General features: G+C 55.0%; 1 protein-coding gene across 2 annotated transcripts in view; it reads right to left on the bottom strand.

The window, feature by feature from the left end:
- Positions 1-26,419, bottom strand: part of COL13A1 (collagen type XIII alpha 1 chain) — a 139,274-nt gene that overhangs the window by 64,947 nt on the left and 47,908 nt on the right. For both annotated transcript variants that reach the window (XM_046027961.1, XM_046027962.1), the window contains exons 3-7: positions 16,586-16,593; positions 12,114-12,140; positions 9,261-9,296; positions 6,675-6,701; positions 4,317-4,367 (exon numbers count right to left, since the gene is read on the bottom strand). In XM_046027961.1, the coding sequence (XP_045883917.1) occupies positions 4,317-4,367; positions 6,675-6,701; positions 9,261-9,296; positions 12,114-12,140; positions 16,586-16,593 (149 nt within the window). The remainder of the gene's footprint in view (positions 1-4,316; positions 4,368-6,674; positions 6,702-9,260; positions 9,297-12,113; positions 12,141-16,585; positions 16,594-26,419) is intronic.

Genomic DNA, 26,419 nt, shown 5'->3' with positions numbered 1-26,419 from the left:
AATTAATAATGGATTCATACTATGTCCTTCCATGTAAGAACAAGGGACACAAACTTTACATTTCTTTCCAAAATCTCTTCCCTTAATTCAAGGCCAGGGTGGAGAGGGAGCCAAGTGGATCCCTGCTTTTTGGAAGTGGACCCTGATGTCTACTCCTACTTGCAATTTGTGCGGGGGTAAATCCACATAGACAGACAGAAGCTTAACTTTCCCTTTCCTTCTTTCTGACCCCTGAAAGAGGGTCAGTCCTGTATCTGCCCAGAGCAGGCCTCCCACTCCACATCGAGACTGACTATCTTTCAAACAAAACCCCGTGCTGGTCAGTATTTAATTGTTGGCTGAGGGGACAGAGAGTGGGAGAGAAGAGCCCTGCTTTGTACAGCATTTGCTAATCTCTGTGGTGTAAATAGACCTCCCACCATGGCTGATTTTAAGCTATCAACGTGATGCCACCGAGCACAGAGTTGGGAGGGGGTGTGCGCGATCTGCTCTTATGAACCCGGAGAGCCAGCTCCAGCTCTGACCTCCAGCAGCAAACGGGGCGGAGGGACAACATCTCCCTTTGGACGTGACAAGGATATCTCAAGTTCATCACTTTCTGGTTAAACTCATCTTCCCCAGCAAAATCTTCTCCCCTATTTGGAGAATGCTACCACGGTCCACTTGGTTACTCAAGTCAGAAAGGTGGAGTCACCTTGAACTCCTCCTTCTTTTTCAATCCCCACTTTTGTCATTATTGAATCAGCCAATTCCACCTCCGAAAGGTGCCACCAGCCCAGCCCTTGATTACCACAAACGCCTCCCAGCCAGTCCCCCACCTGCAGCAGTTCCTACATCTTTTCAGACTGCACTTCTGATCACGTCCAACCTCAGCCGAACACAAACCAAGGCTCTCCACGGCCCTCAGGATAGAGTCCCCACTCCTGAAGACCCTGTCCTGGTCCTTCTCCACCCGGCCCTGCTCACCTCGCTAGTTTGCCCTTGCTCTGCTATGCAAAGCACTTTCCCTGTTTGCTGGCATTTTATAAGAACCTGTCATCCCTTGGGTGGGGGGGAGCTCCTCCCCGGCCTCACAACCTGGGAACCTCTGCTCTTCCCTGATCACCATTTAGTTAATCCTCCCTTTCCTTGAAGCCTTCTTTGTCGCCCCCACCCTAAGGCCAGTGCCTCCGCTGTGTGGGCACCGCTCCCTAGCCATCATGGCTGAGCACGGTCTGTATCCTAATCATGATGGGATTCCTGGTCTCTCTGCGCAGGGACAAGCAGGCTGGGTCAGATTTTCACTGTCTACTCAGCACCTAGACTCCAGCTGGTGCCTAATAAATATTAATGATCTGAATAAGCAAAGAAACGCTCAGCAGGTGTATGGATCCAGCTTGGGGCATCTCCTTGTGAGTGAGGGCTGAGAGTGCCTCAGAGCCCTGAGAGCTCCCTCCTGGCCCCTGAAGACAAGCTGAGGGGCTCAGGGAGGGAGGGAGCTCCCTCGAGATGGGGAGGGTGTCTCCTAGCCTGGCAGATGACCTGCTCAGTGTGCGCTGGACCAGCCAGAGTTCCGGCCTCCCCCTCGCTGTAATGGGGCACCCCATTCCAGCATCTTGCTCATTGGAATGTAAACCGTCCTTTTCCAAAGTTCCTGGCTGGCTCCGCCTTGGCTCAGACTATTTAGGAAGAAGCTCCAAGAGAGGAGGCAGGTGGTCCTTGAAGGTGACAAGGCTAGTTCTTATTAGGAGCATTTATTCTGAGCCCTTTCTGGCTGAGTGGAAAGTCACACGTTCCCCATAATCCTCGGCCCTACAGGGGGCTTGCCTACTTTGTCTCCCCCTTATGATGAACGTTCCCTTTGTCTTCCCCTGCCCCCTGCTCTCACCAGCTCTGGATGGCTTCCCGGGAGGAGTTGAGGTGTTTGCCCTGATCTCCAGTGAGGACTCAGAAGGGGGGACCCCAGTCATCTGGGTGATGGGCACCCAGACAGGCGAAAGGAGAAGGAGGCTGGGCTGGTCAAGCCCCCTGGTACTATACCCTCCCCTACCACACAGGGAGAACTGTTTCTTCTCCCGAAGGTAAATATCCCTTGAAAAGAGTAGAGCTTGAAACAGGGAAGGAAGGGTTGGCACGAGAGTGGTGTGAGGCGTTTGGAATGAGGCAAAGCTGGCCCAGCCCAGGGTCTAGCCCTGAGCTGCTGAGTGGTCTCAGGTGAGTTATGAAACTCTGTCTCCTTCTCGGGGAGATGGGCTGGCAGGCCTGCCCCAGCACTTTGTTGGGAGGACTGACAGAGGCCTGGGCAGAGGCGGGATCTCGGCATAGGTGGGCTCTCTCCGCACAGGCCCTAGGACAGGATAGGGGCCCAGGGGATGGAATTTATCCCTGTTACCTGAAGAGAAGCTACTTTTCGCCACTGGAGGCAAATCCTGGGCAAGGTACAGTTCCTCATCATGCACACTGATCCAGAAGCCAGGGGATCAGAAGCAGACCCTTGCCCCTGAGCGTGTTCTCAGAAGGGGGGCCCTTTCAACAACTTTTCGGTAACTTGTTGGCATGACGCTGCCAAAAGGGTGTCGGAGGACTGGAGTGACTGACCCAGTGGGATCTGTGACGAGACTGGGAGGCAGGCCGGGGTGGTGGCCAAGGGGTAAGGCCTGTATTCTGTTACTCTTCAGTCCACCTCACTGGCCTGCCTCGGCTTGGTCCCGGCCATTAGAACCTGGGGATTGGCTTTCTCAGTGACCTTCTCACCTCCTAGGGACCCCCTGACTGAGCGCCACCTTTGGCAGGAGCTGCTGGGCTCAGGGCATGCGCGCAGCAGCTCCTCTGATGCACACAGACGCTTACAGCCCATCGGAGCAACGGCCACGTAAGCCCAGGGGCGCGGATGATGCCAGTAACCCCATGGCCTGCCCACGTGCCACAGCAGGGAGCCCCGAGGCCCAGGTTGAGCACCTTAATCCTCACGTGGCCACCCTTGGGGGAGTGACCCTGGGCTAGTCCCTCGGCCTCTCTGCGCCCAGATTTTCTCAGGTGCTAACAGTACCTACCGGTGGGCTTCTTGTGAGAACTGGGTAAGTTACAGTGTGCAGCCATCTTAGGATGCTGCCTGCCACAAATTCTGTGCCAAGGGTCAGTCCTTGAACATGATTGCTGGGGTCCAAGCCAGAGGGAATCTTGCCCGGGAAGCCGGGTCTCTGCAGCCCGGGACCTTTCCAACTCTGCCTCCAGCCTCGGCCCCTGCCCAGTCTGCCAGCCCTGCTCTCCAGCTCTGCCCTTTGGCTCCCCTCTCTGACCTGACCTGCCCCCCGCCTCCCAGCAGCCCTGGATGGCGGAGCCTCCTGTGGACAAGACTTAGCAATCTGCTCTCGGACCCCGCTCCCTAGACCATGGGTAGGAGATGCTCTGGCTTGCCACCGGCTCCCTCTGGTGAAGGCAGGGGCAGGGGCAGGCTAGGCTCTACACCTCCACTGGGTTAGCCTCAGACTCCCAGAGCTAGACCTCTGCTTCCCTCACCCTCTCACTGTGCAGGCAGGACAGGAAAAGTGCACAGTGGAGCAGGAGATGGTGGCCTGATCTATGGGAGAAGCCCTGGGTGCCAAGCATCTTGGGTTTGATTCCTGCCCTAGCCTCTATGTGTGGGCCCCTGGCCCCTCGCTGGGCCTGTTTCCCCTTCTGAGGGGGTTGTGCTAGACCATCGCTGAGGTTCTTTTCCCCTGACATTTGGTGATTGCCCTGATGCCCTGTGGTTTGGGCTTTCCTTCCCACAGTCACAGTGTCTTCCCACATCATCACCCTGTCCCCTTTTGGTCCCTAAGGAAACATATCAGAGGGGAAGCCTCTGATGTCCCTGAGCCCCTGGCCAGTGGGTAGAGGCGGGTAAGAACCAGGACTCAGCAGGGTGCACAGAAAGGGGCCTTTCAGGATGAGTGGTGGGTGAGGCCTCTGCTGAGACCAGGAGTGGGCACTCGGGGCGGCGGATCTGAATGCTGGATATCTGCTGGGCATCTGCTCCACGGGCTTCTGAGAACAAGGCTCATCCCCTGGAAAGCTGGAGCAGCCGGTCTGGGGAGTGGCGAGCACTTTCGCCCCTGCCTGTAAGCAGCAGGGTCACCTCGCAGCTGCTGGCTTCCTGGCCAAAGGGTGGCCCTCGCGAGCCCTCCCGAGAGGCTGTAATTTAGGTATATTTAGGCAGGCCTGGCCTGGTTGACCACATCACAGGCGGTGGCCAGCAGGCCCAGAGGCAGCGCTGGGACTCGTTCCTCCTCCACCCAAACCCCTGTCATTCCCTGGTCCAGCCCCCCCCACCCTGAAGAAGAGCAAAAGCCACTTACAGGGGGGCCGCGGGGGCCAATGATGGACATGCCGGCATCTCCTGGGGCCCCCTGTGGGAGAGAGAGAGAGGAGAGGGAGAGGGACAGGGGCCCGGAGTGGGGGGGGGTGGGCAAAAGAGGAGGGAGAGAAAGGAGCTGGCAGGTGGGGAAGGGGAGCAGGGTGGGATGGGGTGCCCAGCCAGGGGCCAGGAAGACAGAGGGGGCAAGAGGCGGGTTGGGGGGAGGTGTGGAGGGAGGTGGAGGACCAGAGGAGACACAGGGGCAAACAGAGCATCCAGGAGGGAGTGAGAAGGGCAGCGGGAGGCCGGAGGAAGAGGGAGGAGAGGTGAGTGGTAGCATGAGATGTGGGACAGAAGACGGGGGGGGGGGGGGGGGGGGGGGGGGGTTAGGACCCCGGCAGAAGAGGGAAGAAGGGATTCAGCACAGGGATGAGCAAAGGCAGCATGGGGAGGAGGAGGGCACACAGCTCAGCCACGCAGCTCAGACCCCAGAGGCCTCCCCCAGGCCCTGCTCCCCTCCCTCCAAATTGCCCAGCCCCACCCTAGCCTCAGAACCCCTGAAGCCTTCGTTCGCACCCCAGCCCCCAGATGCCCATTGTGGCGCCCGCCCCTGCAACAGGTGAGCATGGCTGCCCCGTGGGTGGTGTTGCTGAGAACAGAGGTGGGGATAAGACCACGCTTGCTGTGTGGGTCCCACGGCCCTGAGCCCGCCGGTGGAAGTGGCCTCCTAGTCCTGATGTGAGAGTGACACAGAGGGCTGAAATCAGGCCAGAATTTTCAGCCCCAAGAGGATGGAACACCGTGTGTGTGTGCGTGCGGGTGTGCACGTATGCACATGCATGGGAGCTGGGGGCAGGGAGGGTGACAGAAAGATGAAGGTATAGGGGATGCAGAGCGGGGTCAGAGATGATGCCCTGGCAGAAGGATCCAGGCTGTGCCCTGCTTCCCGGAGGGCCGGCTGCTTCTCCGCACCAGAAACCCCCCTTCCTGGCAGAGGAAATGCCCAGGGCCTCCCTCCCAGGCCCTGCTCTGCCAGACAAGTCACAGAATCTCTCCCAGTCCACATCCGTCCTCTGCTCTGCTACCTTTCCAAGAAAAGGACCTAAATGCATTCGTGACTGTCATGCCTCATGCCCAGGTGAGCCGTGAGCTCAGATCTGTAACTGTTCATCTCGTGGCAAGGATACAGAAATTGTTACACGAGGCAGGGTAGTGTCATGCTAGGAGCCAGAACCCCGGGTTTGAAGCCGGGCTCTGCTCCCTCCCAGCTTTTCACCTTGGGCTACTTAACTTCCTTCAGCCTTGGTTCTTATCTGTAATGCAGGGAGAGGGAGAATAGTACCTGTCTCATGGGATGGGTGTGAAAGTTTCATGAGATAATGTTGTACAGTGCTTAAAAGAACGCCTGGGGCATGAAGGGGCTAGCAAGTGTTTGCAATTGTCCCTACACCATTGATCTCGGCCCTCGTCTTTCTCCCAGGAAGCGTGGAACCCCAGGAGCGGACCCCGTGAGGCTCAGGCTCCTCTCCAGCTCTGTCACTTGCTGCTGTGTGACCTTGGGTCTGTGAAGCTGCCTCTCTGTGCTGTCATGTAAATGAAAATATTAAAGCCTCCTTGGAAGGGCTGCGTCCGGGTTAGCTGGGAGAACAGAGGCAAAACACCTCGGCACTTGGGGGTTTGCGCTTAGTACATCATAGCTGTTAGCATTTTGCTGCCATTGTCATTATTTTGGAGACGGACAGACTCTCGAAAACACACACTGCCAGGAACAGACAAAGAAGTACTGAGCTGGGCATCAGGAGATCTGGCTTCCCGCCCCTGCTTGTCATTATTGTTGTGGGACCTTCAGCAAGCCCCACCCCTGGGCCTCAGTTTCCTTCTCTGTAAAGTGAACTGGTTAGATGTGTTGCTCTCTGATCCCTCAGGATCCACCAGGGCTAATGTTCCAGAACGGTCCCTTGGGCTTCTGGCTTCGGAGGGGGCTCTACTCTATGCCCCTGGGAGTCTCTCTGGGGTAGCACGAAGAGAATTTCTATGTCTGAGGGCACCAGCCGTGGGCTGGGGAAGGACTAGAACCAGCTGCCCCAAACAGCCATCGAGATCCCCTCGCCTCGGGGAAGGGGGACGGCGAGGCCACAGTCAGCCTCAGTGTGTGGGGAGACCCATGCCAAAGGGAAGCTGAGTCCTTATCCAGGAGTCAGGGGCCCAGATGCCGGCCTGGGAGAGCCCGTGAGGGCAGAAGGCTGGGGCCTGTGTGCCGGGGGGGAGGGGGACTGAGACGGGGGCCTCTGGAAGGTCCCCCAAGGGTCCAAGGGAAAGAGACTGGGGCGAAAGGATGGAGGACAAAGTGAGGACTCACCTTCTCGCCTGGTTGGCCCTTTACTCCCTGGGGCAGTCACATGCAACAGGATGGAGGAAGAGAAGGGGAGAGAAAAAAGAAGGGATAAGAGAGAGGCACACTCAAGAATCTGTGTTAAAGGCATAACGACCAAACAAAAGAAATCGCTGCAAAGTAAGAAACAAAACAAAACATCGATGTTGGCACATGACAGGTCCGGCATACGACAGGCGCAGTGAGTGCATGGATGGCTTCTGCCTCACTCCCGGGCCCGGCCCAGCCAGCCGTTCCAGATGATAGAGATAAACAGTGGCAGGAGACTTGTCTCTCTCTCTCCCTCTCTCATTCTGTGTGTGAGAGAGTGACAGAGGGAGAGAGAGAGAGAGACAGACAGACAGACAGACAGAAAGAGAGAGATAGAGAGAGACCTATCCAGGTCAGAAAGTCGCCCTGAGAAGCCATGAGAAGCCACGTCCCCCGCTGACGGGGCCAATTGAGGTGGTGGTGGTTCGGGGGGAGTGGGCATGAGAAGGACCTTGCCTAAGGACTGTGTTGTGACGTGGAGTTTAGTTGGTTTGAAGGTCCTAATGGGCACCAAGCATAAAATTTTGCCAAGCTACACGTGCTAGAAGCCATCATGGCTGGCCAGGCAAGATGGCGGGAGAGGGAATAGAGGAATATGGGAAGACAGACGGCAGGACACAGACATCTGGGAGGAGGGAGGATGGGTCTGAGATGCAGAGGAAACTGAGCAGTCACCAAGAACCCCTGTAACCATAGTGATGAGTGGAGAGACAGCTCCGATCTACCCTAACCCACCGAAGCCAGGGGTGCCTGCTCGTGCTGGTGGGAACCACAGGTGCAAATCAGGCACTTCACAGCCCCAGCCACCCTCTCCTTATCAGGTGGCTCGGGCCAGGACTCCTACTGGGTAGCCAGATGGGTCCACTGTCACACTGAAAACAGTACAAGCAGTGTGGAAACCCCTAAGCGGGTGGAAAACAGCCTCCTGTCGAAAGAAATGGGAGCCTCCTGTGGCCTTCCCTCCTGCCCCCGCCCCTGAGGCTCAGAACTCAGGTGGACGCTTCCTGGGGACATAGGTCCATAGGGGCCCAAGAAGGGAGGGCAGGAGGGGGGAGGGCTGGTCGCAGAACTCAGAGTGTAGGGTCCTGAAGCCCACCTGTTGGGAGCCAGGATCTCGGCATCGGACAGTTGGCTTGGGTTCAAGTCCCAGCTCCACCCCCCCAATGTGGGGTCTCACATGCTCATGAAACTGAGTCTCAACATGCTCATGGAGAGGACGGTTCCTGGACGGCTCCTGTGGAGAATCGGCCTGCCTCAGGCCCACGCATGGCATGAGAGAACTGAAGCCGAGGGACAGGGTCAGGCAGGACCCCACGAAAGACACTTTACACCTGAGCCTCTGTTTTCTCATCTGAATAATGGGGGCAGAGATTGTGCCTGCCTCAGGCAGCTCTTGGGACCAAATGAGCTGACGCAAGCGGGGCTCTCGGCACAAGGCCCTGTGCAGAGTGAGCACTCTCAGGTGTTGGCTCTGAAACGGAGGCTTTTCCTCCAAGCACCGTCTCACACCAGGTGAGCAAACTCCCGCAAGGATGCCAGACCCAGGCCTAAGGCCAAAACATGAGGAGGTGAGGTCACAAGGCAAGGCATGTGAGTGGCACAGAAGGATGGCATGGGAGCATGGGAAGGGAGTTGGGTGCGGGGGTACCCGAGGGAGCCAGGGTGGAGGTTGAGGCTGATGGCTGGTGGGGAGGGGTGGGTAGATGGGGAGCGTAGCTTGGGCACATCCTAGACTCGCTCGGGACTGGTGAGGACGGCATGTGGCCACCACCCACCTGGGCTGCCCCCAGTGCCCAAGCTGCCCTTTCTAACCCCTTGGAGGTTAGCAGCCACCGGGGACAAGCCTGGCGCTGGGACCCTGAGGCCTACAGTCAGCCTTCCCATTTCTGAGCTCTACCCTCCCTGTGGAACATTCCTGCTTCCCTTTCTTCATCTTGAGTTTTCAGCAGGAAACATTCAGTGGCTCACTCCCAGCCTCCTTGGGGGCACCGTCTGGGAGCCAGCCCTGTCCCCACCAGCTTCTCCTCTCTGTCTAAGGGAAGGCGCCTCTGGAAGGTGGCCCCGCTGCCGCTTCCGTAGGGCAACTCGAGGCTGCATTTCTTACCGTCTGGTGCCGCTCTTGCTGGGGGGGTTAGTGGCAGAGCAGCTGGAAATCTAAGGGTGAGCTGCCAGCCTGGGGATGGGTGGGGGGCAGAGTCGGAGGGGAATCCTGCTGATGTCAGGAGGGGCTTGGGCTTGGGTGATCGACGAAGAGCTTTTTCAGTGCTACTGCCTGTGTTTTTCCTCTGCCGTGGCAGCTATCGGGAGAGCAAAGTCATACAGCAGGAGCCGAAGGATGGGAATAAAATTTCTTCCCTTCTTCCCTCCTGCTCCTCTCTGAAGCCAACTTGGGCTTCAGACTTGGGGGAAGAGAGAGGTCTGACCCCCTCCTTGGGGCTGGGGAGGTTGCTATGGATTGGAAGACAGGCCGGCACGAAGAAGCAAGCAATGGCCACCCAAGCGGGGAGAAATGCGCCAACTCACCATACGTCCAGGCATCCCAATGGCACCTTTGTCCCCCTGATGAAGGAGGCAGAAACAGTTAGATGTGGCTGGAGCCGGGCCAGCATGTGAAGGACCCCATGGGCTAGCTGCGCACCCAAGACCTGCTTTGCACGAGCACTTGGGATGATGCCCGCTCAGCACCTAAGGACGGTTAGGCAAGCAGCCACCCCTATCACTGTCCACACTCAGAACAGTGCTGTGGAAAGTGCACTAACGTAGGAGTCTGGTCCCCAGCCTGCGCCTCCGTTTCCCTACGTGTTTCCTGATTAATCCAAGGCCCTTCCTCTTCTACACTTCTGCTGTCACAGTCTAGTCTGGCTATGGGCAGGATGTGCTATATCTTTGTCCTGCTCAACTCCAAGGCACAGAGTGGGGTGAGTGGTTGCCCCATGTGACAGGGGAGTGGTCTATCTAGGCCACAGCTGAGGAGCAGGGCCGTGTCCCCAGGCCCTCTGTCCGAGAAGGTTGCGACAGAGTCCTTCTCCTTGCCCTCCTCTCGGCCACCCCTGGCACCGACCGGAAGGACAGTGAGCCACGTGGATAGAGCCATACCCCAAGTTTCAGCTGCTTGGAGGGACCTACTTCATTTCATAGCCAGGGGTTACCTCTTCTCACTCTGGAAATCTGCTTAGTAAGTTTTGTTCCTCTCCCTTTTGGTAGAAAACATTTTTTTGCAATCATAAGTGTGCAGACATCATAAAATCTGGGGTGGGGCCTGGGGTTTGCTAGGAGTCTAGAAGGACATAAAGTATTGGGGGCCAAAAATCAGACGGTGTTTGTCACAGCTTCCTGGGCAGGAGAGAGCTGGGCTTGTCAGTTTCCCTGAAGGGTGTGGGCGCTTCTGGGGCAATTCTGTATCTGCTGACCCCCCCCCCCAACTGAGACAACACACCTTGAGGGACAATTTAGCATCTCAGCATGTATGTGGGTATACCTGAGAACAGCAAGCGCTTTGAAATTAGAGTCTTAGGCACACAGGTCCGTAGCATCTCTAGTAAATCATTCACCATTCGCCCAAGAGTGGCGGGGGAGCAGTGTTGGTGAGAAGACTGGTTCTGCTTCTGTACCTCCCTGAGCACCTGTGTCTCTCAAGGGGCTCTTTCAAGGGGCTCTCTCTCAAGGGTCTCTCTCAAGGGGCTGTTGGGAGGCTGGCAGGAGATGATGCCCCTGGAAGGTCTTTTCCCAGGTCTTGGCACCTGGGCCATGTTGCATAAGCTGAGGTCTACACGCCGTGAGCCCAGCACAGCTGTGGGCAAGTGAAATGTGCAAGCGTGTTTGTACTTCATCCTTTTTGCATTTCACAAGGGGCTGGCAGCAGCAGGTCCCTCCCAGGTTCCCCCATGTGGAAGCACAAGGGGGACGAAGACCCGGGGATCGGCCGTCCGCCCTTCCTGCTGAGGACACCAGGCCTGCCGCGTGCTGGCTGTGACTCCCCCACGGCCCACTCACTCTGGAGCTTTTGAATGATATTGCAGGATGTGTGTTTTGCTTTCTCTCTATCTCTTTTTTAAAAACTAATGTTCTTTGCAGTCCTGGCCATAAAATGCTCTGGTTAGGGAGAGGCATGGAAGGGCCAGAGACTGGAAACTCTGCGTGGCAGCCCCGGCTCAGTGAATTGCCCCCAAATGCTTTTTAAAGGTGGACGTTGTCAGAAAAAAAACAAAGTCTGCCCACGTTCTCCCCAGTCATCTGATTTTTCCCCTCCTTGGATTTCATGGGACCAAATTGCCAGTCCTCCTTTGCTCCGGGTCTTGGTGCTTACTGGGAGAGTTTCCAATTTCAAAGCTAAACACCCTCCCACATGCATTTCATTAAGAAAGTCACTGTTGGACATGAATTCTAGAAGCTGCTAGATTAGTCAAGAGGTTACAGTGTGATTCATGTCGAAGAGGAACTGGGATGCATAGAAGGATCTGGAAGCCAATGGATGCGGCCCTCGGCACAGGGAGGGCAACTCACCTCTGCCCTCTGGCTGCCTACCACATCTCACCCAACTCCCCAAGCCATCCCAGGGACTGTGGTATCCAGCACTCAAGGCATCTATGCCCCAGGCTACATCCCACAGAGCCATGTCTCTGAAGACTTCAGACTTCTCAAACATCAAGCATGGACTGCAGGAAACAGAGATATGAAATGTGTGTGACAGCATGGCCCCCATAGGTCTCATCTGAAGCTTGGACAGTTGGACAAGGTATTCTATCTCTCTGAGTCTCAGTTTCCTTATCTATAAAATGGGTATGAATTTTAATGGCCATTTCACTGAGTTGTCGAACAAATCAAAGACATGAAGAGTGAGGGGCAGAGTGCCTGGCCTGGACGAGGGTCTCAATAAGGGACGGCTGTCAGTATTACTTCTACTTTGAATCCAAAGTCCCCACGGTTACTTGACTCAGCCTGTCTAGCATTCAGAAATGGTAACTGGGCTGGCGGGGTGGGGTGGGGGGGTGGGTGGTGGGGACAAAGTTTTTGAGTCTCCTTTTACTGGAGGTCATAGAACAAAAGAGGGGCAGTGGTCTTAAGCTAAGACTGTATGCAGGAGGATAGCCATTAAGGCCAGTGGGCTGCCTCCCCTTCCAGCCCCATTAGAGGGCCTTCAGTCTAGAGGTCAAGTCCACCCAGCCTCAGAAGGGCCTGTATGTGGTCATCTGCCTGCCAGGGGCCCCGGAAGGGCTACCCAGGAGCTTCACCCTTGGCTGTAGGTTAGAGGTGCTGGAGAGAGCCCTATCACCCAGACACGCTTGAAGGAAAGCAGCCACCAAGCCTAGCCAGCCCTTGGTGTGAGGAGAGCAGAAGAGAGAGATACAAAGGAAGGAAGAAATGAAAGCTACTTACCGGGTTGCCAGGTCTTCCAGCGGGACCCTGAAATTAAGGGAGGAAAGAGCGGGGTTTATGAAGGTCAAAGGTAGTAAGACTTGAGAATTCCATATTGTCCAATCAGCTGTGTGGCCTGAAGTCCCTTGTGCTCTAGAAGCCTCTGTTATTTTTAACAAAATGAAGGCAGGACCTTGATCACTAAGCTTCCTTTCATTAGCATTCATTCAGAAAAGCAGTTAATGGGGGTCTCCTCCATGTCAGACCCAGGGAAGGTGCAAGCAAAAGAAAGAGAAGAATGTGCCCTCTCGTGTCTCTGCCCCTCATGATTCAAGGATCATTAGAGCCGTGGGTCTTACTGACACCTCTTCTCTTTAAGCCTTTCTGTCTTGGGCAGGGTGGTATCCTACCACTCTTTCCTGGCCCCGTGTGGTTCCAGAAATCTGTCTTCCCTGACCACGTAGTGTCTTTCAGCCCTTCCCCCATTACCCTAGTACTCCTGCCCAGCCCAATCCTGGGCACAGACCAAAGGCTCCATGTAATGGATCTGAAATCCCACTGGAAAGAGGAAGACCTTCCACAAAATGTGTCTCAGAGCTAATAATTATCACCGGACCAACATGCAGAGCGGGTGACTCAGGAACCAAGCAAATCCCAAGAGACTCGGGGCTTTTTAGTTCCAGCACTCAACTTCCAGATGGATCTACTACAAGAGGGCGGCCACGAAATGGCTGGCATACAGCAAGTGCTAAATAAATGCTAGCTGTTACGGTTACTGGAGAAGAGCCCTGGCGGGAGGCGTGTGCAGCTGGCCTTGGTTTCTCCCTGCGGAGTCTTTGCTACCAGATATGGTTTCTCTCCTTCCAAACATCCTGCTCTTCCTGCGAAGCCAAGGCAGGACCAGCGTGGGTCCCAGGGCACTCCCTGGAAGGTAAGTCCATGTGCTGTTGGGCTGCTCAGGCAGACCCGGAAAGCACCAGGAATAAGTCACCCCCTCTGGCCCTTGTTCCTGAGAGCATCCCGGAGGACGTGGTGCAGGGCTTCGCCCACAGAGAACTGAGGTCAGGCCCTGCCAGGGAGTCCTTGGGGGTAGCTGGGGAATGGCTCTCATGGGCACAGGACGCGTCCCCATCTCTTCACTCTGCTTGATTTTGCCCCCACGGCACTAAAACATAAGCTCCCGAGGCAGGGATTTTTTTCCTGCGTTGTTCATGAATGTGTCTCCAGAGCCTGCAGAGTGCTGAGCTCTTGGTCGGTTCTTTGTTCCTATTTGTGAATGAATGAACTTGAGGGAGGATGCTCTGGACCTGGGAAGTCAGCCTCCTTTTCTCCTAGGCCCCCAGGAAGACAGCTCAGGCACCAAATAGCCTCTTTAATGCAGAGCTTTAGCACTGAGCCAGTACCCACTTCCTGCCACTTCTATGCTGCCGGGTCCTGATGCCACCAGGGAGTGGTCGAGACGTGGGCCAGCCACCTCCTTCACATCCCAGGGAAGGGAATGGACCTACTGAGGGTTTCCAACCCCATACAGTGGGTCTACCCCGAATAGGGACCGAAGGGACAGGTTAATACTTCTCCTGTGTACCCACCACCTACGCGTCCTACCTCACCTGCACACGGGAGGGACTTCTCTCAGGTGTCAGTATCAGGAACATCTGTGTTTCACTCAAGTGCCAAGGATGCTCCTAACTTCCTACAGCCCTACTTGAACAACTCTGCTTTCCTCTTTGCTCTGGCCACCAGGAAGCTCGGAGCCCAGTCAGTGGCTCGTTTTGCATAGGATGTTTTCATGTCATCAGCTCTGGATCCCTTTGCTTTCCTGCCCCTGCTCTCCACCCTCCTCCATTTTTCCATATCTCATTTGTAAATCACCCCAGAGTATTTTTTTTAGAATAAGGTGGGTAGAAATAGATGAAATAATAAATGAATTAATAAAAACCCGCAGAATAATCATTCCCTCCTTAAAATTAAAAGGGTTACCAGAGTCTTTGTGGATCATCTAGGATTTAAATGAGTTAGTATATTGTAACTGGAAATATGTTCTAACACACACTTGTGTGTATATATGTAAATATACATATATACATGCACACACACACATATCAATACGTATATATTCCTCACAACTCCTGGAAGAGGCAGACACTATAACTAACCCCATTTTACAGATGAGGAAACTGAGGCACAGAAAGGTAAAGCAACTTGCCCTAGGTGACATAGGGCCTAGCTCGAAGTGGCAGAGCCAGGATTGGGACGCAGGCAGTCTGGCTGCACAGCCCACGCTTGCAATCACTATGCAAACACAACAGTGCCTGACACATTGTAAGTGCTAGCTAGGATTTCAGCAAGGACCACCTTCAGCCAGGGTGGTAGCTGGACATCACATACTTCCCTGTATTCCTCCAGGGAAAGAGACCTCCCTACTTCCCACTACTGTCTGTTTCAGCCTCACAGCTCCCACTAAGAATTTCTCTGAAATCTACAGCAGGCGTGGCCTGCAGGTGTCAGCTCCAATGTGCCGACTCCAATGGATTGGGAGCGACTGAGCAAAGCATTGTGTTAAGAAGCCTCCTGATTGATTAGCAATGTCTGCCGTGGGCACGGGGTGGTGCATCAGGAGGTGGTGCCCACGATTTTTCTACCGTCTAAATGATTCCTGTGGCTGCTTAAATCCCTCCTCCTTGGTTGTGTTCTCTAGGCAGTGGCCATCCTGTGCCCTTGGGGACCTGGGTCTTCCAACTGGAGTACAGAGTTACGCCAGGAGGGGCTCCCAAGAGACACTAGAGGGTGGCGACAGGCACTGCCCCCAGCTGCCATCTCTCTATTCCTCAACAGCTGCCTCCCTCAGCAGCATTCTTCCTTCCCTCCCACAGCATGATATGAAGCAGATAGAACAGGGCTAGGAGGTGACCCCCACCCTGGCCAGCTTCCCATTTCCTCCTTGTGGCTTCAACCAGGATAGGGTGAAGGTGCAGGACACACCCAGAGGCCGTGTCGGGAAGCTGCCTGGGCTCCTGCCCCTTGCTCCCAGCTCAGTGGTGGCCAGGCAGACAGGGACTGAGGGACACCCATATCCTTCCCCACAGCATAGCCCCTGGGGCCAGCAGCACCTTCTCTAGCTGGGAACCGTCTGGGGGTGAGGCTCGCTGATGCTCTCAGAAAGCTACATTCCTGGCAAGGCAGGGACCCCGAGCTGACCTGATGCTGGCAGGTTGGCCCAGCCTGGTTGCGGGTTGGGGGTGGGGGTGGGGGGCCTGGGGGAGCTTCCAGGAGTGGAGAACTGAGGACTCTTTTGGGCTTTGTCAAGAAAGAAGGGGAAAAGCAGCCCATTTCCAGCAGGTGGTCTGTTGAAATTTCCTATGGCAGAGTTTATTTTGGAAGATTGATGACAGGAATTGAGATCTGACATCTACAACACGCCGTGATGAATCACGCCCGGCTTGCGGGGACTGACACAATTTTCCTCTCTCCGTAAGCCGGCAGTCAGAGAGCTGGGCAGGATGGGCGGTGTGGGCTCAGTGTGCCTTTTCAGGACTAGACGGGTTAGTAAATAATGGTCTGACGGCAAACAGGGCTGGCTGTTCTCTAAGGACAGAGGGAGAGGGGACCGACCTCGCAAGGGTGGCTCTGAGCAAGGCCAGGAACCTTGACAAAGATCTGGGGTGGGGGCTCCTCCCTTTCAGCTCCAATCCCCAGCTCCCCAGGAAACCTTTGGGCCTTTTGTTGGGGTATCAAATGCAGTCCTCAAAGAAGATGTGCTCCTATTCTCTGGATCCATTACTTCAGGGAGACAGTCTCCTTGGGCTCTTCTCAGGTTCTCTGGAAGCAACGCGGTTCTCGGCCCCGCCCTGGGCCTTAGGGTGACGCCAGGGGAAGGAGCCAGGCCCGCAGTGATCTGTGCTGTCTCGCACAGTCTGCCCACTGAAACTGATCTGTCCCATCAAAATACCACCGCCACCGGCAATGACCACCTGCTAAACACCTAAGTTGGCCAGAAGGGAGTGGCCCACACACAAGCCAGCGTGCACAGCAGGTCCTAGGAAATAGTCCACACAGAGCCACGCACTGACCTGTTTCCTGAAAGGCCAGGAGACCTCTCAGGACCAGGGCTGAGTACAGATTATCTTTCTTCTTTCTCATACCTGGAGCTTCTTTGAGTCCAGTTGCTTCCTCTGGGGACCAAGGAGCCTAACAATGGGGCAAGCCTGCCTTTCAGATTGAAATTTGGACCTGCTGGGCCTGGGGGCAGCCTTTGTTTGGCCCTGGAGAGGTGCAGTGGTGGTGGCTGAAAAGCGAAATGGAGGCCTCCATTCCCGGGTCAGCACTCCGGAGGGACCCAGAGGGACTCCGGAGGGACCCGTATGCGGAGAGTACAGGGGCTCCCCGGGAAGACGGTGGGCCCAGCTCTCAGTACCCCCTCCCAGGGCCCGGTTACCAGCAGGGAGCGAGGCCTTTCTGATGTGCAAGCCTGGAATGTGGCTGGAGTTACTTACAGGAGGTCCTGAAAGAGACAGAGAAAATGCCAGGGTCAGTGTGACTGCTGGGAGGACAGGCAGAGCAGCCTCAGAAGCAGCATCCAAAAAGCCTTTGGCTGGGGGTTTCCATCTGGTCTGCGACGTTTGTATTTTCCTGGCCCGCCTTCCCCAATATAATCTCTCCCCCTTTATTTCATCTCCATATTTTCATTATTGGATGAGAAATCCAGAGTTCTGGGCCCCTGCCGGGCCCAAACTTCCCACCCCAGAAGATGGGCTCCTTGGGGCCCCGGCCCCAACCCGGGGACACGGTTGCTTTGCAGAACGCAGGGCCCTGGACACTGAGGCAACAATGCAAAACATCGAGGGTGTGACAGACCCTCAGGAGACGAGGGTTACTAGCTTGCTCGCTGTCCTCTCCAGGCTTCCTTCAAGTACCTGGAGAAGGAGCAGGAAGCAAGCAGCTCCGGCAAACATTCCTCACTAGCTTCCCCGCCTCATGTCTATCTGGCCTGTCCTGGTTTCTGTTAAACTGTGAGTCGGGCGTTTCTACCCTCCTGGGTCTGCTGCCCACTCCCTCCTCCTCCCCGGCCTCCTGTGCCCAGCGGTCCCCTCCCTCTGCGCCTCTCTCTTCTCTCCTGCTTCTGTCCACCCTGCCCCCACCCCCCGCCCCCTGGAAGCCTTCAGCATTAGCCCCATCTCATTGCCCCTGACAGCCAAGAATCACCGATTCCCATGTTCCAGGAAGGGGGCAGGAGGATGGGTGCGGAGGGAAGGTGGAGAAGAGGGAGCCGCTGCCGGACAGTGAACTAAAGGCATTTCGGTATTTCGGCCCCAACGTGAGTCATGAAACCCCCAGGGCCAGTGGGATTCCCAGCTGGGCCTGGTGTGTCTGCCGGGGCCCCTAGGGACCTGGCTACGTTAACACAGCTGCTACTCCTGTTGTTTCTTTCATGCTCGGCCAAGAAAGGCTCCTTCTGTTCCCCTCGCATTCCCCAAGCCGGCCTCCTTCTCTCTGCCTCCATCTGCCTGCTTCTCCTGTCCGGCCAGGAGGAAACAGCCTCTTTCATGCTGGCCCCTGTCAAGCTGTCACGTTAAGGGGGAACAAAATGTTTTAACTTATGAAAATAATAAGTCAAGAGGAGTAGTGACTGGGTGGGGAGGCCCGGGGCAGCCTGGCATGGTTGCAGAACAGCCAGAGGGAGGGAGATGGCGGGAGGAGGGGAGCATCTGGGACCTATTAGGTGGAGGGGCAAGGCCATGTCACCCAGAATCCGAAAATATCCCCTGAGTGCAGCTTGCTGGAGGGGCCAGCTTGACCAGAAAGTCCGGACCTCCTGGCTATGGGAAGCGTCCTCGTGGGAAGCAGGCTGGTGACAAAGTTCAGTGCACGGCAAGTTTGGGATGGTTGAGCCACATGGAGAGCAGACGCCCTGCACTGTCCGCGCCTGCCAGGACCCCAGCTCCCGGGGCCGCAGGCTCTGGAGGAATCTCTGGTGACAGAGCCTTGCTTCGGCCATGGCCCAGCCTGCTGTGAGCCCCCACTGCTGTGTGTGTGTATGCTGGAAGCGGCCAGGCCACTGACCCGGGACTCTGGCACTTAGCCAGCTCCCAGGAGAGCTCTTTGTTGGGTCCACCCCAGAGTGGGCTGAACAGAACTTCCACTGAAGATTTCAAGCGTTTTTCTATCATCCATGGTCCTTATTAGATGCTTGGCATGATTCGATGTGTTTCGCATTTGGAGAAAGGTTCTGTTATATACCCACTTTGCAGAGGAAGACACCAAGGCACAGAAAATCTGAGCTACAGTCCCTGGGCCCTTCACTACAGTGCCTCTCTCCACCCCTACCCCCAAGCTGCTAACAGATCTGCCCCCTCTCCACGCTTCTTCCTAGCCTGTGTGCCCAGTTTTTCAACCTGTCTTCTCTCTCTAGATCCTCCCATCTCTTGGTTATAATTTGGCTATGTCAGTCTCTTCCAGGCCACCACACCCCCTATCCAGACTTTAAGTGTTCCCCTGGAAAATCGTCAGGCCCTTGGAAAACCTAACTGCCGCCCTGCCCCCCTCCAGCACTGGATGTCACCTAATGCTGTATTCCATGCCCAGCGGCTGGAAGGTGGCTTGTGAAATCCACCAGGGCCTTGATGTTACAGCTGGGTCTCCCGTGTGGCCACTTGGCCATCCTCAGTAACGTGGCTGCTGACTGACCTATCCCACGACTAGACACCTAAGGATAGGCTCACAACAAGGCAATACCAAGTCCTGATTGTATGGAGAGTGACAGAGCCCGGAGAGTGACATACAGTCACTGTGTAGGTGGGCATAGGGATGGGAGCAGAACCCAGGGCTCCTGACTCCCCAAGCCCTGGGTCTTCCTCACAAGCCCACGCCCACACTGCCATAGCCAGAGGGAGGAGGAAGACACCTGACTCTACCCCTGGGCCTGACCAACTGTGGCAGTGCCCTGGGGATCAGCAGAGCATCTGCAGTGAGGCCCCCAGGGCAGGGCCCACAGCAGAGGTTCTGCCTGATATCTGTCACCTACTACCTCAGTGAGGATGCCACTATCCTCTACAGGGTCTGGCCGACATCCTTCAGGTAAACAGCAACATTCCTCTTGAATGGATATGGAGGAATGGACTCCTAAGAAGAATCCTGAGGTAGTGTTCTGGGTTGTGCCTTTCTTCAACCATTTTTTGTATGTTCATTCATTCAACAAACATTTGACGATTGCCTGCCATGTGTAATTCACTGCGCTGGACTGTGGCTATGTGGAAAGGGATAAGGTACAGTCACTGCCCTTCAAGGAAGCAAAAATTCATTATTTAAGCTCCTAATACCTACCAGGACCCAGGCTAAGCTCTAGTGATACAGAGATAAAGAGTTCATTTCCTCCCCTTGATAAGGCAGTGTTTCCTACTTAGAAAGCTGGAGACATTCCAAAGAGAACTGAAATGAACAAAAGGATTTAGGGAGACAGGTTTGCCGCAGGAGGACATATCCATTCAATCAACAACATTTACTGAGTACCTACTATGTGCCATGCGTCCTGCTGAGCACAATCCTTAGAATACACACTTAATCCTTACAACAGCTATGTGAGGTGGCCACTGGCATCCTCACAGCATACATGAGGAACCTGAGGCTTAGAGGCTAAGTGACCAGCCTAAGGTGATCTCCTTGTCTTAAGTGGTGGTTTCTGGCTTGTGTGTGTGTGCGTGTGTGTGCGTGTGTGTGTGTGGTTTTCTTTAGGCTGAATTTCCACACAGCACAGCCTGGACTTGAACCGGGTCTCTCTTACCCAGAAGCCTGTGCTCTCAAGCTAGAGGTCATGAAATTCATGAGGGATGAGAGGGAAGGCCTGACCTTCAACCTCATATGCTTCTAATGGGGGCAGGTAAGGCTCTTCCCCCTCCTCTGAGGGTTTGGCTCTGCCCAGACCCTGGATCCTATCCTGGTCCTGGAGGCGGAAGCAGAGAGCCACAGGGTGTGCCCAGGTTCCACGTCATATGAGCCATGATCTGACCCTTCTTGACAGCGGGGCTCCTGGCAGCTGGGGTCCTAGCCTCGACCCACGCCTCCTTCTGTCTGCTGCCAGCTGCCCGCAGCTGACTGCCTGCCGCTTTCCTCTGCCACGTGCCGACCCACCCATTCTGCCAGGACAAATGCTTTGCTTCCAGGCTCTCCTTGGAGCTGGGGAGACCAACAGCGCTGGTCACACTGTGTCTGCTGGAGCCGGGTTTCTCAAGCGGAGGCAATTTTGCACTCCAGGGGATAGTTCGTTGGCAATCTCTAGAAAACTTCTCGATTATTACAACAGGGAGGCTTCTTCTGGTTTCCAGTAGGTGGAGATCATGGATGCTGCTGAATGTCCCAAGACGCACAGGCAGCTTCTTACCAAAAAAATGAGGTGACCCCAAATGTTAACTCTGATGAGGGTGAGAAACCCTGCCCCAGAATAATAGGACCAGTCCTTCCTGGGAGTTCCCTGTGCACCTACAGTCCTGGGTCCCTACATTGAGGCCTCAGTCTTCACTCAACCTTGTAGTTTGCCAACTTTAGGGATCCCATTCCTCTATAGGTCAGCCTGTTCTACCTCCACTCAAGACCTTGTTAGGACAAATAATAATTCTCGTACTGAGCATTTATTCTGTGCCTGGCACAAAGCAAAGAACCTTTGGTATTTTATGTCATTCCATCCACCCAACAACCCAGCGAAGTAGCTTTATTATTATTATTATTGATTATTATTATTCCCATTCTACGGATGAAAATGCTATGGCCCAGGAAGAGTTTAAGACATATGTTCACGGTCCACAGCTCACGCATGCCTGAGCTGGCACTTGAACCAAGATCTGCCTGATGCCACGGTGGTGTGAACGCAGCGTGGCCCAGCCTTCCGGAACCGTGGGCTCCCTGGAGCTTGAAGAATGTATGTGCGTGGGAAATACATGGAGCCCCTTCTGACTTAAGGAATGGTAAAGGACAGAAACACAAGTAGCTTCAAAAACAATCCTAAGAAACTCATCAGAGACAGGCGTGATGGCCTGTTAAGGGAAACTGAAGGAGTTCCCAGGCAGCCTCGGTCTTTTGAGGTTGACATCCAAGAGAAGAAGAAGCCCTTCTCCCTTCCAGCCCCATGGCAGGAACACTGGCTTTCAAGGGAGGGCCAAGGCCGATTTCTGGGCAGGCCCCCTAGACGTGATGCTCTGGGAGCATGACTGATAAATCCAGCTTTATGACCGACAGACTATTCATTGAGCTTCACCACAACCCAACTCCCATTTTACGGATGAGGACAATGAGCTCAGAAGGGACGTACTTGCCTATGGTTCATGGCAGGTAAGTGATCCTGAATCCTAGTCTAGTGCTCTTCCCAGAGTAGCCTACCATTGGCAGAGCGCTGAAGGGGGGAGGGGGTTTTACATTTCTGAGAGAAAAAACACAACTACTCAGACAGGGGTGTGCCAGAAGCCAGCTCATCCTATAGTCTTGAGAAAGCCAATTGTACATATCTCTTTCCAGCTCAGTGTTCAGTGGCTCTGCATTGGCAGCTGGAAATTGGCCATTATGAGAGTATTCACACCACAGAAATTGGCAAAAGCTACAAAGTAGCCCTGCCCCACCCCCAACCAAGAGCCATCTGTTAATCATTTCCCAGCACAGTGCAGCTTAGATCTGTCCCATGATGATGTCTCTTGGCCGCAAGACATCCACAGACCTTTCCAGTGTGGCTGGTGGAGAGTAACACGTCCTGAGAAGAGTGGGCAGCAGTTAAAATCACACACACCACATGCTCTCATTCTGCACTCATTGCAGACATTGCTAATCAATCACAGCTAGTCTTTCCCCAATGAGCCTTGACAAGGCTTCATCATTCTTTCCAACACAGCCACTATAAATCAGCAGGAAATGGCACGTGAGATGGAACCTATTAGTCATCTTGGAACTAGAGCCACCTGGGGGCCGAGACATGGGGAAGCAAATAGAAGCATGAGGGTCCTTTTCTGACTTATCAGTTGAGCTAGTCTAACCCTAGGGCACAGCAGAGATGGAGTTGGAGAGGCTGGCTACCCGGACCCCCCCAGATACACCACACACCAGGGGTAAAGATGAGCATTCATTGCAACCCTCTCCCCGACTCCATCCAGCTGTCCAGAATAGCAGAGAGAGGGATGCGTGAGCAGGGAAGGGAGCAGCTAATGAGATTCCTCTCCAGTTCATCCAACAGCAGGGAATGATCAGAGGGCAACTTAAGTTCCCACAGATACCACAGAGGTGGCTTTCATCCCTGGAGGGGCCTTAGGCCAGCTCCAGGGGTTTCTGGAGCATCCTGCCCTTGGCAAACCCTTCCCTCCAATCTGGAGCCTGTCCCTTTTCAGGGAGCCATCTTCTTTGGTGAGTGCCTGGGGACAAGCAGAGGGTAGAGGGACGAGGACAGGCTCCATGCCTTGCCTGGCACTTGGGGACCCAGAGGGGGTGTCTGGGTCACAGACTCTCTGTCAGCTGCCTCCCCAGAGCTTCTTCTCCCCGTCTTCTTCCTAGTGTGCCCCAGTTTCCTTGGGTCTCCACCATTCTCCAGACAGACCGTTCTACAGAGGATCCCAACCCAGCCCCAGTTAGGAAGGGGTGAGGGTTGAGCAGGCCAAGGGGGAAAGCCCACAGATGAAGACACTAAGGGATGGGGGATCTGTTTCCCAAGGAAGAACTGCAGTTCCCTCCACCCCAGACCCCCATAGGTTCTGTCTCCAAGGGCAGCAGTTCTCAGGCCCCGGGAAGTAGCTGGAGTGTGCTGGGAGGGCTCCTATAGGCAGGGAGGAGAAGGAGCGTGGGGACCTGCTGAATCCCAGGCAGGATGGATAACAGTTCAGATCAGGGATGGCCACCAGCCACCCATGTCCACTTAGCCATAGCAGCCCTGGGTACAGGGGGCCTGGAAGGCTAAGTGGTGGGCAGGAAGTGTCTGAGTTGTCTGGCCTAGCCTGCCCACCCTCAGCGGAGGCCAGGGCTTGAGGCCAGCGCTGGGTGCAGGATTAGGACCGTGAAGAAGTGTGTCTTGGCACACTTGAGCTGAGTTCCCACCATGCTCACTGCACACGTTTCTTATCATGAACATCTGCTCAATGCCAGCCCAGTGGTCAGCTATGCCAGATGGGGTGAAAATCACCCACTTTCGCTGTTCATGGGCACTTCTTCTCCAGCTCAGGAGATGCCTCCCCTCCCCAAGTGACCCCCACCCCGACACTCTGTCCCTGAGCTTGAGCTTCTGGCCAGCTTCTCCATCCAGCTGGGACCTCCCAGATCCCTGAATGAGCCCGGGATCCCCACATGTCCCCCTGGCTCAGCCCCAGATCCTGAGTGTCATCTGGGTCGGATTTGCTGTGGGTCTTGCTCTCTCCTCTCCCTTGGGGCCCTCAGTCACCTGGGTGCCCACTCCCCAGGGCACCCGCCTGGGGTGCCGGGTGGCTGGATTTTGCCTTCTCGAGGATTTTGTTTCACCTTTCCTCATTTGAACCACACACCAAAAAACCAAAAACAAAAAACAAAACAAACAAACAAAAACCCTGAAAGGGAGTAAGTGGTGGGAGCACTTATGGGGGGAGAACCATGACACAGGTGCGGGACATGCTGCCCACTGCCTCTTGGGGACTGCCCAGCCAGCGAGCCTCTCCTCTGGCTCCAGCCCTCTGGACGGCTCCCACCTGCAGACCGGAGCTCACTGACAGGGACTGCGCCCCTAGGGCCAAGTGGTCCTCATGAGACCCTCCACGGCCACTCCCAGCCCCTGAGCCAGGCTTTCCTTTCTTCCCTGGGCTGTCACATCGGTCCCTGCAGGAGGACCACACCTCTGACCCTGGTCCTTCTTCCTGACGCCGGATCTGGCCGCCTATATCCGATGTTCTTGTGGAAGGCCCTGCTTGGGGCAGCTCACACGTCACTGCCCCGTGGGCAGGGCGCCACGGGGCAACTGCTGGAAGGAGAGAGGTGGGGGCGGCCAGCCGGGGGCTGCGGCCCGGGTCAGACCCACACAGGACATTCTCCCTCAGAGGCCCGGGCCAGACCAGAGGCTTTGGAATCATATCTTTAGACACAGGCCTCTACCTCCTGGGGAAGGGCTTTTTTATTTTCAAGTCACATTTATTGATGACCTAGTAGGGGCTGGCATCCCGAATCTTCTGCCTCGGTGTTGCCATCAGCACTAATAGGTCCTGAGTACTCACCGACCCCCAACATGAGCCAACTGTGTCATATGTCATCTCACTGATGCTAGTCCGACGGGTAACACTCCGATTATCCACACCTAACAGATAAGGGAACTGAGGCACACAGGCCAAGTTACAGCCCACAGTCAGACAGGAGCACCCAAGCGTATCTGTAGCTCCAGAGTCATGTGGTACCTCACCAAAGAGCCACAACCACCCCGACAGGCATGGAATTCTTGTTCCATTTTACAGATGGGGCTCTTGAGGCACGGAGAAGTTACAGAATGGATCCAAGGTCACCCAGCTGGTAAGTGGCCAAGTTGACATCTGGAACTAACTACACCCTAATGCTTTTCTTTTTAATACCTGCACATATCGCTTCAACCGTGGAAGCAAGGAAGAGTCAATAAAACGTAGATGAGGGGTGAGAGGGTCAGACGGTGGAGAAAAGAAAATCCGCAGCAAGCCCTTTCTAGTCCCTCTGAGGGCGGCACGACCTCATCCATGGGCTTACTTTAGGTCTTCATCATCCCTCTCTTAAAAGCCAGTGCCCTGAGTGGCCCCCACTGAGGCCGGCTGCTAACCCCATGCAGACATTGTGTGTCTGAGCAGGAACCCCAGCCAGCCACCTGCCCCATGGACACGGGGTTTCATTGTTCCCTTCTTTATGGAGAAGAGTGGAATACAACTCGTGACTTGACCTCTTCTGCTTATCACACTAGGCTCCTGCCCAGAACTGTGGGTAAGAGCATCGGTTTGGGAGACAATGAGCCACTGGGTCAAATCCGAGTTTTGCGACTTGCTAGCTGTGTGACCTTGATCCTGTCACTTCTCTTCTCTGAGGTCCAGGGCCCTCTTCTGTGAAATGGGGTAATGATAGTATCAACCTCATTGGATTTCAAGGATTAAACGTGAGACTACAGGCAAAGTGTTTTAGCTCAGGTTCTGGCTTCGAGGAAGCCCTCGGTAGATGAGAACTCTGACAGTTCTTCTGGTTCTGAATGATGATGTCCTCTCCCCGAAGGGTTTGCTACCTTCCTCTGTGTTCTAACCAGAAGGATGGCTAACACTCAGCTCTCTCCATGCGCCAAGCGTCGTTCTTCACATTCTAGGGATATTCCTGTAGTCAACCCTTCCCAAGCCTTATAGGATGGCGACATTTACCACTCACATTCTACAGATAAGAAAACAGAGGCACAGTGAGGTGGTACATCCCTGCTTGGGGTCCCAGGGTGGGACAGGCTGACTCCAAGGCCCCTGGTATTAATCTCTCCACTGTACTGACACTCAAATGAGCCCCTGAAACCCTGGAGACCAGGGAGAGCAAACAGACAGGGGTCAGAGTGAGTGGAGATCAGCAGAACAGGATGGGGCTGGGTGAACATTTGACTAAAATAGTACAGATTAAAGTTTTCAGCTTTGAACCAGTGGGACAAATTACGCATTTTCTTGCTTCCTTGGGCCCCTGACACTTCCCCGTTGGGGTCAGAATCAGAAGTCCAGAGTGAGGAAGTCTGGGGTGGGGGGTAGGTCTTGCTAGTGGAGATTACAGGCCCAATTCTGTAGATCCAGGCCAAGGACAGTTGGCATTGTTCTCCGGCAGCCGGGCTTCCCGGAACAGCCTCAGGCTCAGGTCAGAGGGGCCGAGCTGCCCGAGCACAGAGGAGGGCAGTGGGCTGGGGAGAAGTTCTCTATCAAGTCATCCCCCTGTGTAGTTGGGGTAGAGACCCATCAAGGATGGGGCGCCCATCAAGCTCTGCTGGGTCTGACCCTATTTCTATTTCAATATGGATCTGGAGTCTCACTTGATCTTGTCACCTTGGACCGAATCTCCCGAGAGCAGTGAGGTCCTCCCATGTGACCTGGAGATATCTCGCAAGGAGAGCTCCCAACCCCCACCCCTCCCCTCAGGTCCTTCCCAGGAAATGGGCGGGGGAGGCAGTCAGCAGTCCAGCAAACTGCTCTCCTTTGCCGGGTCTAAAATGTGCAAAAGGTTCTCCAGCAAAGGTCGCAGCATAAATACAGCTGCTGCACACCACCTCTTCCAAGCAGCTGGCCTTGATTTACCACGACCACGGGGGTACCATGATTGATTCTCTCCCAAGTCCTCCAAATATTCAGTTTGTTGTCCTTCTCATAGGGATGCTA

The sequence above is a fragment of the Meles meles genome, chromosome 13 (genome assembly GCF_922984935.1).
Source record: "Meles meles chromosome 13, mMelMel3.1 paternal haplotype, whole genome shotgun sequence".
Taxonomy (NCBI): domain Eukaryota; kingdom Metazoa; phylum Chordata; class Mammalia; order Carnivora; family Mustelidae; genus Meles; species Meles meles.
The sequence above is the reverse complement of the archived record's forward strand: the minus strand, read 5'-3'. Positions and strand labels throughout refer to the sequence as shown.